The sequence below is a fragment of the Anneissia japonica genome, unplaced genomic scaffold (genome assembly GCF_011630105.1).
Source record: "Anneissia japonica isolate Jap-2015-1 unplaced genomic scaffold, ASM1163010v1 scaffold9291_len582782_cov165, whole genome shotgun sequence".
In the NCBI taxonomy this organism is placed as follows: domain Eukaryota; kingdom Metazoa; phylum Echinodermata; class Crinoidea; order Comatulida; family Comatulidae; genus Anneissia; species Anneissia japonica.
Window position 1 is genome coordinate 293143 of NW_022710618.1, and position 18298 is coordinate 311440.

Below are 18298 nucleotides of genomic sequence, written 5' to 3' on the forward strand. Positions count from 1 at the left end.
GGTGCAATAAATAAAAAGAATGTAAAATAAATATAAATATATAATTATAATATATGATTGCAACTGTGAATATAGCTATAATGTACATAAAAATATTAAATAAATATAAATATTATAAATTACATAAAATTATAATATTATATATGCAACTGTAAATACAGTTCTGATGATATACACAATACAAATTGTAAAAAATGTCATTATTTACTTTCATGCCTGAAATTGTTTTTTAACCAATCAAATGCCTACAATCAATGTTCCATCATATAAAACAAGTATTTACTGGGATTTTAATCGGGTCATAGTTAAAATTATAGCCCCTGGTGATCTAGAGGCTGTCCTATGTCGACATACAATAGTACAGCCACCAGATCACCCAGTAAATATTTGTATACTAGTTCAATTTTAATAATTCATCAATGTAATATTTCAATGTACAGTAATAATAATTAATAATAATGTAATTTTCTCAATAATGTTTTAATTAAATTATTCCTCAATTTTAATGTAAATATTCAAAAAATGGATTATTCTTGAGGATATTTCCTGCACGATTAATATATTATTATTATTGTTTGACGTTAACATATTTATTTGGCTGCCATTTTTTACGTTTTTATGAATTTAGAATTTTACTTGTGTTTTGTGATTGAATAAAAGGAGACTGAATTCAGCAGTCATGCATGTTCTTTTTAGTCAAGCATAAACTTTACACAATTACTATACAATAAAAACCTGATTCAACAAAATCCTTCAATACCAAAACATAAAAAACTAATACCTTATGCCAGGTCACAATAATAAACCAGGAAACACCTTACACAGATGTCAGCTTCAGAGACTATTGACATTCCTAAAAGTAAGTAAACAACTAATATTAATGTTGATACATAATGTAGAATTTGATGATACATTGATTTATTTAATTAGAATTATTTGAAAAAATAGATTAAAATATATACAGTATAGGTGTATCTGTATTTAAGTATAATCTTTTTGTAATATTCTGGAAGTTCCAGGTTCTAAAAATAGATACAACTACATTAAGTTCAATTGAGTCATGTGAATAATTTGTGTTTGATAATGAAGAATTATAGATAAATAACAGCAATCTATGAATCCTCCACCACAAACTCATAGTTAGATCTTGTAACAGACATTCGTAATTTGTCCAGCTCTCTTTTTGACATTTTCTATTTACAAGATGTTCCTCCCTCACCACACAATATTGTTTGAAGTTACATGTAATGGAGATATTTAGGATTTTACTTATTTATATACATTTATGTCATCATTAAGAACTAAAAATGGTAAAGATAATATTCATAGGTAAAATGTTATCACTGGAAGATGCTCTGTAAAATGTCAATTCTAGTTATTAAGTTTGAAATTGTTATAATTCTGTTCAAGGAATGAATGAGTACAAAAATATTCAACATTAAAACAGTAGCTGCATACTGACATAAAATTAAATAAAGGTAAACATAATAGTCATTTTTCATCAAAACAATACTTGTATTTAATTCTATAATATTAATAAAATTGTCCTCTTCCTTTCAATCACACTGCAAGGGAAAAGATATTATAGTAAATAGTAAAAAAACACCCAAAATCCAATTTTTGTTATACTTTTCCCACATAAGAACATTTTTGAGCATGACTTGCCTCTTTACTTCATAAGACATTTTTCACTCCTGAGAACTTAACTATTCCAACCTTTTTTTTTTATTATGGAAACAGAAGAAGTTTACTTGACATTCTTTTAAAACAGATTATGTCCAATATTAATACACATCTATAAACTTATTTAATTTACATTGTAGAAGTTGATGATGAAAATTTTCGAAGTCTTCTGTCAGATGTGTCTAATTGGTTTGACGAGGGTATGTGTGTCAGCATGTTAAAGGTTTTATACAGTGACCATGTACAAAATCATTTTGAATTACATAATTGTTCTAAAACAAGGGACATCATTGGGTTGCTGATACGTGCTGGACATCTGACTCCAAACGATCTCACTCTTCTCTATGAAACTATTAAGTTAACGCAACAATTTGGTCTGGAACAGTTAATTAAAAATCGACATCCATCATTCCCAGTACCAAATAATATTACCGTAATCACAAAATTCACACTTCATCGGCAAAAACTTGTAAATCTTGGAATGGTACTGATTTCAAATGAAATAGAACAGATTGGTGGACTGTATAGTGCTGAAGAAGAACACACAACTGACAGCTGGAATTTGATTATGTATCTAGAGCAGAGAATGGTAATTTGTGAAGGAAAGATGGAAGCATTCATTAAAAACTTGAAAAAACATAAACATAAAAGGGCAGAAAAAGTTCTAACAGAAGGTAAAATTAATGCAACATTTACAGCATAAATAAAATAATAAATAAAACTTGAAATATAAACTCTCAAGGGCAGTAAACTTGTATCAAATTTTTATTTTAAGTTTCCTGTGAGTAAGCTTCATATTAATAATTTGTTTATAAACTAGATGCGAGTGCTCATGGCAATCCAATGAAGCAGTCACCAATGCAAACCAAAGTAGCAAAGAATGTGCGATCTACGAAACCTTTACAGGCTGCTTCACTGCAACAAGGTGACCTTGGTGATGTAACAAAAGTGAGGGCAGTAGGAGTTTCTAAACTAGATGTGAGAGCTGATGGTAAACCAAAGGAACAGTTACCAATCCAAATCAAAGTAGAAAGGGATGGATTAGTAAGAACTATTCAAACAAACAACAAAGAGGTCAAAGATGTAGTTACGTTTGAAGACGATTGCTTACTGGTTTCAACTAATGAAAATTTAATTTACAAGTACAAACAATCAGGAGAAGATAATGGTAAAGTTACACTACCAAAGGTGTGAAAATTACTAATATGTGCAAAATGAAGAATGGTAACATAGCATTTGTAGATAGTCAAAACAAATGTATTAATTTATTTACAATTATATACATAGCAAAGTGATCAAATCAATTGGTCAGGGAGTATTGAAGGAATATATATATGGTATCCATGTGGATGAGGAAGTAAATGTTGTGTATGTAGGAGAATGGAATAATGGTTGTGTGTTCATTTTTTACATTGATGATGGTCGTGTGATCAACCAGATAGGTTCAAAGGGCGTACAAGATGGTCAACTTAATAGAGTCACTGATGTTACTCTTACAAGTAAAGGACATCTTCTTGCATTGGATAGTAAAAGATTACAACTATTTAATAAAGAGGGAAGTTTTGAGAAAGTCCTCGTTAAAGCAGGTGATGAGGATGGTAAGGTGAGACATCCACATGGAGTAGTAGTTGATGAGGATGACAACATCATTATATCAAGTAAAAACAAACTACAGCTATTCAAGAGTGATGGAAAGTTTATTAAAAGAATTGACAAACCAGAAGATAGTATCAACAATCCTCATGGACTATCCATCATTCCACATCATCCAAGGAGACTTGCAGTAGCAAATGGTGGTGACAAAACCGTAAAAATATTAAATTATTAAATAAAACTGATAGTCGCTGTACAAATGTTCTTGTGTTACTGTTATATCTGCATCAAATTTGAATATTGGCATACAGTATCAATAGTAAAACTCTTTCATTACAAAATCTTTTAAATAAAATTAATCATGTTTGCAGGATTATTATCAATTTAGTGATACAAAATATTACCAACTTAATTTTATCTACCCAAATTTGGCTTTAAAATGGTTCCTAGACTCCTGTATAGATAAAAAATCGGGGCTTAAATATGTATAGTAATTGATTTTCCAACAATAACAGACTGACAGGGATCAATATCTAACCTATTTGGAAGAGGTAATAGTGTATTACACTTTACAGTTGTAAATAGTAAATCATTGTAGCATCTCTTACCCTTTAATTTTACCTTTTAGAAAATGTTTTAAATGACTTACTAAAGCGTGTTTACTTGACTTTCTATTTTGCACATTGGCTTTTAAAATAATGTACAACAAAGAATGTGTTTATTGGTGAGCATTTTCTACAATGTAACTGATTTTTTACAATACATTTTTAAATTAACATTGTGAAATGTGTTTAATGTAATAACTATAGTTTTAAGTAATTCAAATTTACTTGGTTTGCACCAAAATAGCAAATACAAGATTCATATCAGCTGGTTTATAATTGATATTTAATGTATTTTTTGTTTTATTAAAGGTTTCAACTTAATTTGAACATTATATTTTGATAATAATAATCTCCATGAGTAACAGGTAGTTGATTTTATTGGTAGATAAAATGTGTTCTGTTTGTTGTTGTGGTATCTAGCAAAGCAGTAAGTTCACGTAAAACATGTTAAAGTTGACTTACTGTATAAAGTGTTCAGAAAGAATCTTATGAATATTTATGAGAGAGTTCTTTTACAGAATTAATTGAGACTAATTACAGTAAAGAATAAAAATAAGAGAATTTATACTTGTATTTCTAAATGACAAGCATTTTCAATTATTGAAAGCTTTGGCTTTATTGAAAATGTATTAATTTTTTGGATATCAGCTACCAATAAGATTTTCATAATGTAAAATTCATTCTTCCCAATTGTTTGCTCTTTTATACAGAAAATAATTAATTGTGTGTAACTGTTTATTAACTGTGTATTACAATCTTTTTTAAGTCTATTACACTGTATTGATATCTTTATTTGTACATTTTATCTCAATTATGCTTTCTGGTACCATAATATTTTAAATAAGAAAACAAAATTATATTATATTATATATATATTATAACATAAAAACGAAAGGTTCACTGATTAATCTCAGAGAAGATATCATAATACATACCCCAAGTATCAAAATGCACGCCATCGTGTCGGAATGTAATATTTCAACATTAATTATGTCATCGTAGTCATTCCTGACAATGCATACCTGTGGTATAAGCTTTTAAACTTTAGTGACAATTATGTGTCCAGTTACAAAAATCTGTTATAAAATTTCACTGAATTTTGAGAAATTTGCAACAGAAATCATTTTTGTGAAATCTGTTCCTTACACATCAACATACTAAAAGTAAAAAAAAAATCTAAAAAACATTCTAATTATATATTAATTAACTTGGTAGAAACCTAATTCCTCTTTCTTCCTAGCTCCTTTGTACTAACACAGTTCACATCTCTTATTCTCCTCTTATTCTCATTTTCTTCCAATGTAATATCTTTAAAATCTGCATAATAATCAAATCATAAGGCCAATACATTTTTTATAACTTATATCATGGACCTATTAACAACATATTTTTAACTAATATTAAATTTATAACAGTATTATAATGATCATATTTAATTTTCACTAGTTATTTTATGATCACTGTACATGTGTTTTGTAAATCACCAGAAAAAATCATCCAACATTATGTATAATACAATACCAATACCGATATACAATACCGATATACATGGCTGATGTCATCAAGTCACACTTGATTGCACACAAAGTAACATCCACACTAACCAGGTCACATGACAGAAGAAGATCTATCTTTGCTAACAATAAAATCTGGAAAAACCCACTTCTGTTTACTGTACGACTGTACACATGCCTCAGCAGAGAAACTTAAGGTAATTACCTGATCAATTAGTTGTTGAATAATTACAAAGAAGCATTAGATAATTTTTATACTAGATTGACTAATAAATAACTTAATTATTAGCAACACTTATGGTATTGTATGGTACTAACAGAAAGTCCCTACAGGCCTATATTATAGATGGATATTCATAGTAGGATAGTTTTGTGAGTATGTGGTATGTTTTATATACAGTATGTGGTATATTGTACAGCCTGGTTGTACAGAATGTCAAAAATATGGTGGCCTGCCATAATCTATAATGCTTTGAGAAAATTCTTTTTCTTAATTACTTACAGGGGTCTCAGGTCTCTGTTTTAAAAACATCTCATAGGATTATCTGTGTCTTATTGCAGATAATAATTTGGAAGTTAAGTAAGCCACTGGAGATATTTTTAATTTTAAATCAATCAATCAGTCAATCAAAGTAACTTGTATAGCGCCAAATTCTATCACATGGCGCTGATTGCACAAAATTATTATTAAATAAGTTCAATAGTAATAATACCCAGACCCCGGTGGTTCCTATTAATGTAATTTTTAATACTTGAATTGTTTTATACATTTCAATTTGTTTTCATGCTGGAGGAGGTGGTTCCAGCTACAGTGCCATTCTGCACCCCCAAGCAGTGGTAGTGCTAGTGGAGGTTCCTCTGTCATCCAGCACCACGATGAGGTCATCTGAAAAACAAATTTTGATCCCAATAGCGGCTGTTTACCACCCTCCCCCCACCCACCCAGTTGCCTGTTGCCATGACGAGGTTGTCAGATCCAAAAAAAAATAATTTGCCTATTCAAAATGTTATTTTGCGGATTGTTAATCCCTGATTGGTCTAATTTGGGTCATACTATGCAAAGGCAAATAAAAATATTAACACTCCCAGAGGCTCTAGTCAGCCCCTTTGTTAAAACTTTCTCCCCCTTCTGACACATCAAAGCCTTCGTTGAAAAATGTCTGAAGCCACCACAGCTGTCCCTGAGAACCAAGGCTGTTCTAGGCCCGATTCGCAATTCGCATTAAACACACTCGTCGCAGAAATTTTCAAGTTTTTAAATTGTACAAATATAATATGTTCATGTTCTTGGTTTGTGCATGGTTTGGGTTGTTTTAAATGACACACAAACGGTGGATTTAGGCTGACACTGCTCTGCAGAATTACTTGAGTTTGTGTAAACAACAAATTGCACGCAATACCGATCGTTTCTTAAATAAATGTCAACCAAATCAGCTATTGAACAATAAAATGAAACTTCCAAAAAAAAAATAGTTTTTACATTATCTAATTGAAGTTTTTTGGAATGTTGGTAATGTTTTTTGTCTGTACTACCATTTTGGCTGGCTTGAGATAAGATATTTTCTTTCCTTAGGCAAAAAAAAATTGTTGTGTTGTCCTTAAATGGAAAAAATCGAGATTGTCAGTCGGTCAGATTTTTGCTATAATGTACTTTCTCCATCAAAAGGCTTCTACTAAGAATGGAATGACCTATTCGAAGCACGAACTACTGTAGACCAAACCCAGTACCTTCATGATTTTTAATCGTACGGGAAATCCACTCATGATGAAGTTCCATTTTTAAAATCATTTAAAATTATACTATTTTGAGAATAATACGTGTGCAAAACTTTAGGCCTATAAATTAATAACTCTATTGACATGATCTACTGTTACATGATTTTTCAACGATTTATAATTCACAGGATATTTTCAAGATGGCTACTAGTCTAAATCAATTTCTGGAAAATGTTGAGGAGAAGGTCCTAGAGTGTGCCATATGCTTTAAGAGACTTCAAAATCCGAAATCACTCATCTGCTTTCATAGTTTCTGTTTGGCATGTCTGGAAGACTGGGTTAAGAAGAAGGGAGAGCTGACTTGCCCAACTTGCTCAAAATCGTATCTTATTCCAGAGGGTGGGCTCCAGAAGCTTCCACCAAATACATTTATAAATAACTTATTAGAAACTATTGAACAATTTTCAGAAAATGAACAGGTGAAATGTGTTTGTGGAAAAGGACAAGCAAAATACTACTGCCAAGAATGCAGACAGTACTTGTGCTCTACTTGTAGTGATCATCATAAAGACTTTTGACTATTTACAAACCACATTTACAATCCTCCGCTGTGTTGCCTTCACAACGAGCCTTTAAAATTTTTCTGCGTCATATGCAATATACCAATATGCACAGACTGCGCAATTACTGACCACAGTGCAGGGGAAGCAAATCACAAACCAATCAGCATTTCTAAAGCATTTCAGAAATTTAAAGAAATTTCAGCAGCATTGGAGAAATCAGCCAGTGACATAAAAAAAAAATTACAATATAGTCTCAAAGCAGTTACTTGCACTGCTACAGCATTAGAACAAAGTAAAGCTACAAGTTTAAGAGATATTGACTATCATGTTCAACAAATGCTTAACGAAATCATGGAGAATGGAGACAAATTGAAAAATGAAGTAGAATTAATCTACAAAAAGAAAAAAGAGGTAATTGATGTACACATGGATGAATTGAAAACAACAATATCTGATATAAATATAAAATTGAGTTTTCTTAATCATCTACTGAAGAGTGATGAAGCTACAGCAATGCAATCAAGTGAAACAGTAATTACAGCACTGAAAGACAGAATTAATGAATTGCCAAATTCCGAACTAAAAGATAATGAACTTATTCATGTTTTTATTAATGAGGATGTCTATAGTATATTACGAGAATGGAATATTGGGTATGTAAAGTATAAGAAGGATGCAGACTGCTTTGAATTAGAGGGAGATAAGGCATATTTACAGACCCCAGATTTCATCAGTGTTGGAATAAAAAATACAGATAAATGTGAAATAAATGCAAATCAACTGAAAGCAACATGGACAATGCCTACAGGAGAAACAAACATCGATCATGCTGTGTGTGACTGGGAATACCGGGTGACAGGAAAGTGTACAGGTCCAGGAATATATAAACTAGATGTGACAGTTTATGGCAAATCAATCAAGCAATCACCATTGATTATTAAAATAGAAGAAGAAGGATTAGTAAATAACATTCAAATAAACCAAGAATTAGATATTAAAAATGTAGTTAAGTGTGAAGATGGTAGCTTGCTGGTTTCATGCATGACAAATGAAATACTCAAGTACAAGCAATCAGGAGAATATATTAGTAAGGTTACATTACCACAAGGTGTAAGTGTTAACAGAATGTACAAGATGGAGAATGGTAACATAGCATTCAGTGATGTGGTTAATAAATGCATCACAATATGTAATATGAATGGTCAGGTGATCAAATCAATTGGTCAGGGGGTCTTGAAGGATCCAGCTGGTATCCATGTGGATGAGGTTACATTATCAAATGGTGTGTATGTAGCAGATTGGCAAAATGGCTGTGTGTTCATGTTTGATATTGATAGTGGCCAGATTATAAGGAATACAGGGTCACAAGGTAACCAAGAGGGTCAAATGAGTGGAGTCATCGATGTTACTCTTACAAGTGAAGGAAATCTTCTTGTATTGGAATATGACAACAGTAGATTACAATTATTTGATAATGAGGGGAGGTTCATGGAAGTCCTTGTTGAAGCAGGTGATGAGAATGGTGAGTTGAGGAATCCAAGTGCAGTATTAGTTGATGAGGATGACAACATTATTATATCAAGTCAACACAAACTACAGCTATTCAGTAGTGATGGAAATTTCATTAAAAGAATTGATGATAAAGAAGATGGAATCAATCCGTGGGGGGTTTCCATAATTTCACATAATCCACAAAGAGTTGCAGCTGTAAATACAGATGACAAAACTATAAAAATATTCAATTATACTGAAAGTTTGCCAAACAAATTTGTTCTTTCTACAATATAGAGGCGTCATATAGAAACAAAATCCCCCACCTTATTTGATTTTTACCGTATCTATAATTACACAGACATTATTTCCGCAAACTTTCCATAGCAAATACGGATGTTCCGTAGAACTTGAGAAATCTGGAATACGGACTACCTTTAACTTTGGAGAACATTTTTCTATGTTTTGATAACTGATAAATCAAATTTTAATTAACATTTTGGCATATTTTTTTTCTTGTTACACCAAAAGCAAAGCAAATAACTGTAGTTTTAAGTAATTCAAATATATTTAGTTTGCACCCAACAGCACGTAACTCTTCAATTATAGGAAGGAATATTGCTTTAAACAAGGTTGTGCGTTCTTGGCTACCAGGCCTGTACACGCATGCAAGTCCAAATTCATATCAACTAGTTTATAATTGATATTTTATGTGTTTTGTTTCCAAAGAGTCTTTAACTCTTTAATATATTTAATTGTATTTTTATAATAATAATGTGCCTTATTTAAGTTAACCATGAATAACAGGTAGCAAATTTTATTGATGGATGAAATATATTCTAATCTATTTGTGGAAAACCTGACAAGGCAGATTACTGTAAGACATGTTAAAGTTGGATTATAAAAATGACATTCTACAACTGTCTTCACTTGATTGTACTGTGTTTCAATCAAATTGAAATATCAGGTATACACTGTATATTTAACAAGACTGCTCACTGGGTCCGAGCGTTCCTCAAGGCTTAAATACGGTACAGGCGCAAATTATTATTGGGTTTTTTGGAAGAGTTAATGAGTATGAATTTTTGAATAATAAAGTTTATTTATTATTTAGAATGATCATTTGTACAAACTTAAATTTGGAAAAAAAATTTAAAAAATTCCATGATGTGAATGAAACTCACGGCCTTAAGTTCTTTAGAACACATCCTTAACCAACCGCGCCATTCATACGAAGTGCCCTAATGTAATGGCTGTAATGTACAGTCCTTGCTGAAACCCGTTTTGTTTTGTAGGTGTAGGGGGAACACTGGGTCCAACTTAAAAAAGGGCGATGAACATTTGTTGAAAATCCTCTCTAGTTCAAAACTGGCGACGCTGGATATAATAAAAGTTGTATGTTGTCATGGTGAGATAAATTATCTTGACAAGTCGACATAATAAAAATTGTATGTTGTCATGGCGAGATAGGTTATCTTGACAAGTCGACATAATAAAAGTTGTCAAGATGACCTATCTCGTCATGACAACAAAACATTTTTAGTATGTCGACTTGTCAAGATAATCTATTTCGTCATGTCGACGTGATATGTGTATTATGTCAACTTGACAACATAATTATCTTGACAAGTCATCAAGTCGAATGGCACTTAGGTGCTTCCATACAATTCCACAAAGATTTAGAACTAAATATAGAAAGAGAGGAGAGACTAGGATAATGTCCACAAACATCAAACCTTACAGCAGCTGAAGAGGTACATATCACTAATTTCCTCAAGTTGCAGGCGTTCAAAGAAATAAACCTTGCCTATGCCAATTCACATTAATATGAAGGTCAAACCTGGAAGAAAAACTACATTTTGCTTAGAGACGCACAACCACCTCAGCAGAGAAATTTTCAGGTATAGTATCTGACTGATTTTGTTAAATAATAATGCATTAAACAATTTTTATTCACTAATGGATATTTCATGTAACCATACTCTAGTGTATAGAATTGTATGGAAGGCCTACATCAGTACATTCATTTCTTAACAGCATGGTAAATTATATATAGAGTACTGTTACACCAGGGGTGGGTATAAAAATGGGTTGGAGGGCCAAAGTGAATTTTTTGATTCAACACTGAAGGCTGCATTCATTTCCAGAAAAACTGCATGCACTGTTTCTATAGCCCTACTGCTTTTAATTTGGCAAAAAAGACCTGTCACTTTTAGATGAAGAACGAAGATGGAAAAGAGGAATATAATGGGTTGGGTGGATATATAGACAACTTGATGAAAACTAAGGACAGCTGGTAAGATATCTAAAATGTAAAATTTATTCCTACCTTGTTTGCTCTAGCTTGACATAGTACAGTATAGAGCCAATATCCTGTCTCTTATACACATCTAGATGTGTATAAGAGACAGGGTATACACTGTATATTTAGAACATAATCAAATGCTTCTGTAAATGTCAACATCAAAAGATAGTGCTAATGTTATAGAAATAGTAAACAATAATCACGACTTATGCATATTTATATTTTTGTATTGTAAGATGTGTATAAGAGACAGACACAACTCTCTGTTAACATGATGTTAAGAATTAGCCTCAAAGCTTATAATTTACGTTGGTTACGCACCACTGACTTGGATTGTTTGTAACCACTTCAATGTGCATCCAGCATCAAGTCACACTTGAAACATGCAGGAAATAATGAATTATTTCCTCCACTTGAAATACATACCAGGTCACATGACTAAGATACAAATCTGGAAAAACCCACTTCTTTGTCTGGTTGTACTGTAAGACTGGATACATCGGACACGGCAGAGAAACTTAAGGTAATTATCCGATTAAACTTGTTAAAGAACCATAATGCAGCATAATTAGATAGACAAAATACATTTAATTTCTAGCAATATTTGAAATTAATGGGTCAAAATATTATCTGAGTATGGTAGAGTACTATTAAACCTTTGGATCATAAAAGGCTATGATAGATATGGGAGAGCACTTTTTGATATGTAATAATGTATTCAAGCAATGTCCAAAACTGTTGGTCCATAGAGAAATGTTGGCCTAATGAGAAGTTCCTATAATTTGACATTTGAAATTAAAAGTGACCTGGAATAAATGATCAATTTTAGCCCTGTTGCTACCACTTTACCAACCAAAATGCATGGGCAAATGATTATTGGTTTGAACAAAGAGTTACAGTACATAATCTCAGTGTGCACTGACTACTTGAAAACAGAGACCTACCTAAGGTTTTAGTGTTTCTGTACTTGGGTCTCAGTCTGGTATGCCTGGGTCTCTATTTCTATAATTGATACTCAAAAACAAGGCCACCAAAAATTCAGAAAATATTTTTTAATTAGTAATCAATTCAATTGCATACCCAAGTAAGCAAACATAAACAGCCACGCCCATGAACCAAAAAAAAAGGATTAGTAGCGATTGTGACGCCCACATAGGCCTAATTATACGCAGTTTTTCGACAGGAGCGACAGACAGCACAACTATAGACACAATTGATCAGCTCTGTCTGGATGAACATCCCATCACAAAATATGATACACAACTACTAATCCTAGACCGGGGGGGGGGGGGGCATTAAAATGGGGGGCATTAAAATTGGTCGGAGGGCCAAAGTGAATTTTTAATTCAACTCTGAGTGCCGTACCCAAATTTTGATGTTTCAGTGTACTTCCAAAAACCTTCATATACTGTTTTATGGCCACTTCGCTCAGTTTTACCATAGAGAAAATAGATTTTGTCTATGGTTTTACTACTACTTTTTATAGGTAATTAGTGCTGGGCCACAAAACACAAGGTCATTAGGTGTACAAGTCCTTTGCAGTATGCTGACCATTCTATACTGGACTGGTCAGGTGAAGTCCAGTTAGTGTGACATGTTAATAAAGATTTATGACCCATTAAACAACTGACCATCCTTGAGTGAGCATGGTCCTTGTGTAGTGGAACCTAGGCTATGTTCACACACACGGCATAAGACTGGCGTAGCTTACGCTAATTCACGGATTAAAATTCCAAAGTGTTCACAAAAATGGCGTTCGCTAAGTAAAACTGCCTAGTTCACACACAAAGGCGTACGCTACGCCATGCTTAAGCCAGCCTTACGCCGTGTGTGTGAACATAGCCCTAGCTGTATGAATTTGTGTAATAAATCTATTTATTACTAAACTGTCATTGATTGTTTACACAGTGTAATTAAGAAGATCACACAATATACAAGTCATGGTGTTTTCTAGCCAAAGATGGTTGGTGGGCCGCACACATAGGGTTTCTAATTAATTTTTGCGGGCCACAAAAAAATCACTGGCGGGTCGTACTTTGCCCACCTGTATAATTAATAGGCTAGTGATAAATAATATAATAAAAATAAGTTTAAAGCAATAGACTAATAACAAATAATTATAGACTAATAACTAATAACTATTATAATTCATTTCTGGCACATCAGTTGGTTTCTGAGAATTATATTGGTTGTAATACTGTTTAATCAATAATAAACCAAGCACAATTTACTGCAAGCTTTCGTCTATATTGTCAACATGACTTTTTCAGGCTGAGTGAGGTAGCATCAGTATTTGGTCGTTGTGTGAACAATGCCCTCTGGTGCTGAGCTCTCTTCCATTATTATTACTGTACTATTTCTTTTTCATTATATTGGTGTTTAAGTTAATTTTCAGTAGGTAGGTATTCCAAATTCTTTAAATAATAATTACATCATATAATTTATTTTGCCATTATAAAAACAATACTAATATACCATAATATAAATAATCATAATATATGATCTTCACTGGCTTCCTGTCGACAAAAGAATTATTTATAAAACATTGCTGTTAACATACAAGGCAATGAACAATCTCGCTCCAGAATACATCACCGAACTGCTCACTCCTTACACGCAAACACGCTCTCTCCGATCCGCTTCTAAGAATCTTCTAAAAGTTCCGAAAAGCACTACCATCACATACGGCTCACGGGCATTAACCTCTGCGGCGTCTACCTTATGGAATGCACTTCCAGATGAAATCAGGAGCGCCGACTCACTTCAGCTTTTTAAAACACAACTCAAAACTCACCTCTTCACTGAAAGTTTTGCTGAATTCCTTTAGACACTTTTTACCACTATTTTGTTTATTTTCCTACTTTTTCCATTAACTGCTTAGCTAGACACCGCCATCACTTGAGCACCTGTGAGTCATGCATCGGCGGGCTTTACGCCTTAAATTGCCGATAAACGGTGCGGTGTTGGTTTGGTTCGTTTAGGTTTTCTTTTCTTTTTTCTTTGTTAGTCTAGGTTCATGGATTTTTTATTCTTTTGTCCGTTTCCTTCCGTTGTTGTGAAGCGCCTCGAGGTTGATCCAACGGGAGGCGCTATACAAATCGCAAATTATTATTATTATTATTATTATAATTTAATAATATTTAAGTACTGAACTGACAATCATCATTAGATGGAACATAATCAAATGCTTCTGTAAATGTCAACATCAAAAGATAGTGCTAATGTTATAGAAATAGTAAACAATAATCACGACTTATGCATATTTATATTTTTGTATTGTATTTTTTTATCCTTATGTAAATTGCCTTTGAACGTTACATGAATACTCATGAAAAGGGTACTATATAAATTTAGTAAATAAATATAAAAATAAATAAATATGATTGTCCCAAACGTTATACATTAAAAAAATGTTGAACTTGCGACAATACCGCGTCTAAGATGTTTCCGAGGTAAAACAAGATATCTGTGAATATCGTTAATAACTTTGCAATAAACGGTTGTAATTTTACATATAATCATAATGTCTAATGATATGTATATCTACAAAATTTCAGAAGGGTAAGACAATTTATTGCCAAGTTGCGAATATGCAAACTTTAACTTTATTTATTGGGTTGTTGATTCTTTTTTTATGATCCAACGTACTCACACGACGTTTCACTGTTACTCTATCAGCATTCCCAAGTGAACTGTGATATATTTACAGTTTGGTCATAGTGTAACCTCGATCGCATTGAGGTTGAAGTGCGCCATCAGTCGTCTTGTTGTTTTGACAACTGGTAGTCTTCGGGGTCCCCCGGCCCTGCAATGGATGAGGTCGCCATAGATATGCGACAGTTCGTGCCCACCATCACCTCTATTTATAAAAGACTATCAGTCGTCAAAACAAGACGACTGATGGCGCACTTCGACCTCAACACGATCAAGGCTACGCTGTAATTACATCACAGTTCACTTGAGAATACTGACAGAGAATCAGCGAAACCTCCTGTGAGTACGTTTTTTTCTTAATTTAAAAAAAAATATATTAATTGGCTTATCAAAAAAGAACCAACAAGCCAATATTTAATATTGGGTCCAGATGAATTTTTTCAATGATTTAACTCTATTTTTCTTGGAAAGTGAAAACGTACATAATGTCCATTACAGTATTGCTATACGTTGCTTTTGCAAAAATTTTATCAGTTATATAAATTTCCTTGTGATAAACACATTACAGCGGCGGTTTCAAGAGATGTCCGAAAGGGGGACAGGTAGTGTTGTCTCGATCAGCTCCACCCCCTGTCCCCCTTTCGGACATCTCTTGAAACCGCCGCTGTAATGTCCGAAAGGGGGACAGGGGGTGGAGCTGATCGAGACAACACTACCCTAGGAGGTATTTAAGTATTGCTTATGAAAAAAGACACCAGGCACACGAAAACAGTAAAGGAAAACGAAGACCTAAGGTAGGTAGGTCACTGCTTTCAAGTGGATCGATATTGGGTCTCTGTTTTCGATAAACCCTTTTTTGTTTATCTGTGTCTTATTGAAGGTATATTTAGCAAATCAATCCCAGCAACCACTTATATTTTTTTTAAACGATTAATTCATAGGATAATTCAAGATGGCTACCAGTGAGCTGAATCAGTTTCTGGAAAATATCGATGAGAAGGTCCTAGAGTGCACCATATGCTTTAAGAGACTTCAAAATCCTAAATCTCTCAACTGCCTCCACAGTTTCTGTTTGTCATGTCTTCAAGACTGGGTTAAGGCAAAGGGTAAGCTGACTTGTCCAACTTGCTCAAAATCGTATTCCATTCCAGAGGGCGGGCTTCAGAAGCTGCCACCAAATACCTTTATAAATAATTTACTGGAAACTATTGAACAAATTTCAGAAACAGATCAGATGAAATGTGTTTGTGGAAAAACAGGAGCAAAATACTACTGCCAGGATTGCAGACATTACTTGTGTTCCACTTGTAGTGACCATCACCAAAAATTTCCAATGCTACATTTAGTGGAAGACATGCAATTAATGAGCCCTATACAGATTGCATTGTTACATTATCCACTGTGTTTCCTTCATAAGAAGCCCTTTAAATTTTTTTGCTGCAATATTCCAATTTGCATACAGTGCACAGTTACTGACCACAGAGAGCGGGAAGGGAAACACAAACCAATCAGCATTTCATACGCATTCAAAACATTTAAAGAAACTTCAGCAGAATTGGAGAAAGCTGCACATCAGTACAAAAACAAATTGCAAAATGGCCTCAAAGCTGTTCTTCTAAATGCTACAAAACTACAACAAAATAAAGACAGGAGTTTGAGAGATATTGACAGTCATGTGCAAATAATGGTCAAGAAAATAAAGGAGAATGGAGATAAAATGAAAAAAGAAGTAGAGACAATCTACAAAAAGAAAAATAAGGTGTTACATGACCAAACAGTTGAATTAGAAACAACAATATCTGATATAAATACAAAACTGAGGTTTCTAAATCAATTATTGAAGAGTGATGAAGCTATAGCAATGCAATCAGCTGAAAGAGTAATCACAGCACTAAAAGACAGAATTAATGAACTGCAAAAAACTGAGCCAAATGATAATGCAGAAATAAAATATGTTATCAATGAGAAGTGGAATGTTTCATTGCAACGTGATATTGGGGATATATTATACATGAGGGCAGCAGACGGTTTAACTTTAAAAGGAGAGGAATCTGCGACTCTAGATCAGAAAATTGCTATCAAAGTAATTAAAACTGACGAATGTAAAATACGCAAAAATCAACTGACGGCAACATGGACACAGCCTACAGGAGAAACCAACATCACTCAAGTTGAAGAAGATGATAAGGGAGATTATTTTGTGAATGAAAAGTGCACTAGTCTAGGTATTTGCAAACTAAATGTGCATGCTGATGGTGAACCAATCAAGCAGTCACCAATGATAATCAAAGTAGAGAAGGAAGGATTAGTAAACACTATTGATATAAACAAAGAATATGTTAGAGATGTTGTTATGTGTGAAGATGATTACTTGCTGGTCTCAAATATGACAAATGAAATACTCAAGTACCAGCAATCTGGAGAATATATTGGTACGGTTGCACTTCCACAAGGTGTGAAAGTTCACAGAATGTTCAAAATGAAGAACGGTAACATAGCATTTAGTGATTATTCTAAATGCATCAAAATATGCAATATGAATGGTCAGGTGCTTAAATCAATTGGTCAGGGGGTTTTAAAGGACCCATGGGGGATCCATGTTGATGAAGTATCAAATGTTGTGTATGTAGCAGATTTGAGTATTGACTGGGTATATATGTTTGATATTTATAGTGGACAGGTGATCAGGAAGATAGGGTCACATGGCTACCAAAAAGGTCAAATAAGTGAAGTAATTGATGTAACTCTTACAAACCAAGGACATCTTCTTGTACTGGAGTATGGTAACAATAGATTACAACTATTCGATAATGAAGGAAGGTTCATGAAAGTCCTTGTAAAAAAAGGTTATGAAGATGGTAAGGTGAGGTATGCCTGTGGAGTAGTAGTTGATGAGAATGACAACATTATTATATCAAATAAGCATAAGTTACAGTTATTCAGTAAAGATGGGAATTTCATTAAAAGAATCGACAAAGAGTCTGCTGGAATTCAGTATGCAGAAGGAATATCCATCAGTTCACATAAACCGCATAGATTTGCAGTAGCCAATAATGGTGATAAAACTGTCAAAATATTTAATTACTAAATTAAATATACTGATGATACTCAGTAGTCTGCTGCCCTCACAGTGTTAGTGTGTGTCAGATTTTAAATGGGGGGGGGGGGGGGATG

The 18298-nt window shown here is 33.2% G+C and overlaps 3 protein-coding genes across 5 annotated transcripts; all 3 read left to right on the forward strand.

Moving 5' to 3' along the window:
• Positions 1–753: 753 nt before the first annotated feature.
• LOC117107030 lies at positions 754–3078 on the forward strand. 3 transcript variants are annotated; one of them, XM_033248549.1, is made up of 3 exons: positions 754–859; positions 1824–1883; positions 2504–3078. In XM_033248549.1, the coding sequence occupies exons 1-3, from the start codon at positions 826–828 to the stop codon at positions 2875–2877; spliced, it is 468 nt and encodes a 155-aa protein (XP_033104440.1). In that variant the 5' UTR covers positions 754–825; the 3' UTR covers positions 2878–3078. The 3 variants fall into 3 exon arrangements, with proteins under 3 accessions (XP_033104440.1, XP_033104437.1, XP_033104439.1); XM_033248546.1 differs by having other exon boundaries at positions 766–859; positions 1824–2357; positions 2504–3071; XM_033248548.1 differs by lacking the exon at positions 754–859 and adding an exon at positions 1408–1478 and having other exon boundaries at positions 1824–2357; positions 2504–3069.
• Positions 2951–4984, forward strand: LOC117107046 (E3 ubiquitin-protein ligase TRIM71-like; the record flags this gene model as incomplete). The annotated part of the gene is made up of 1 exon (XM_033248569.1): positions 2951–4984. A coding segment is annotated over one exon (561 nt), but the record flags the coding sequence as incomplete, so codon positions are not given.
• A 2714-nt stretch (positions 4985–7698) lies between these two features.
• On the forward strand, positions 7699–18298 carry LOC117107048 (tripartite motif-containing protein 3-like). The gene is made up of 2 exons (XM_033248571.1): positions 7699–9453; positions 16071–18298. The coding sequence occupies exons 1-2, from the start codon at positions 8011–8013 to the stop codon at positions 18210–18212; spliced, it is 3585 nt and encodes a 1194-aa protein (XP_033104462.1). The 5' UTR covers positions 7699–8010; the 3' UTR covers positions 18213–18298.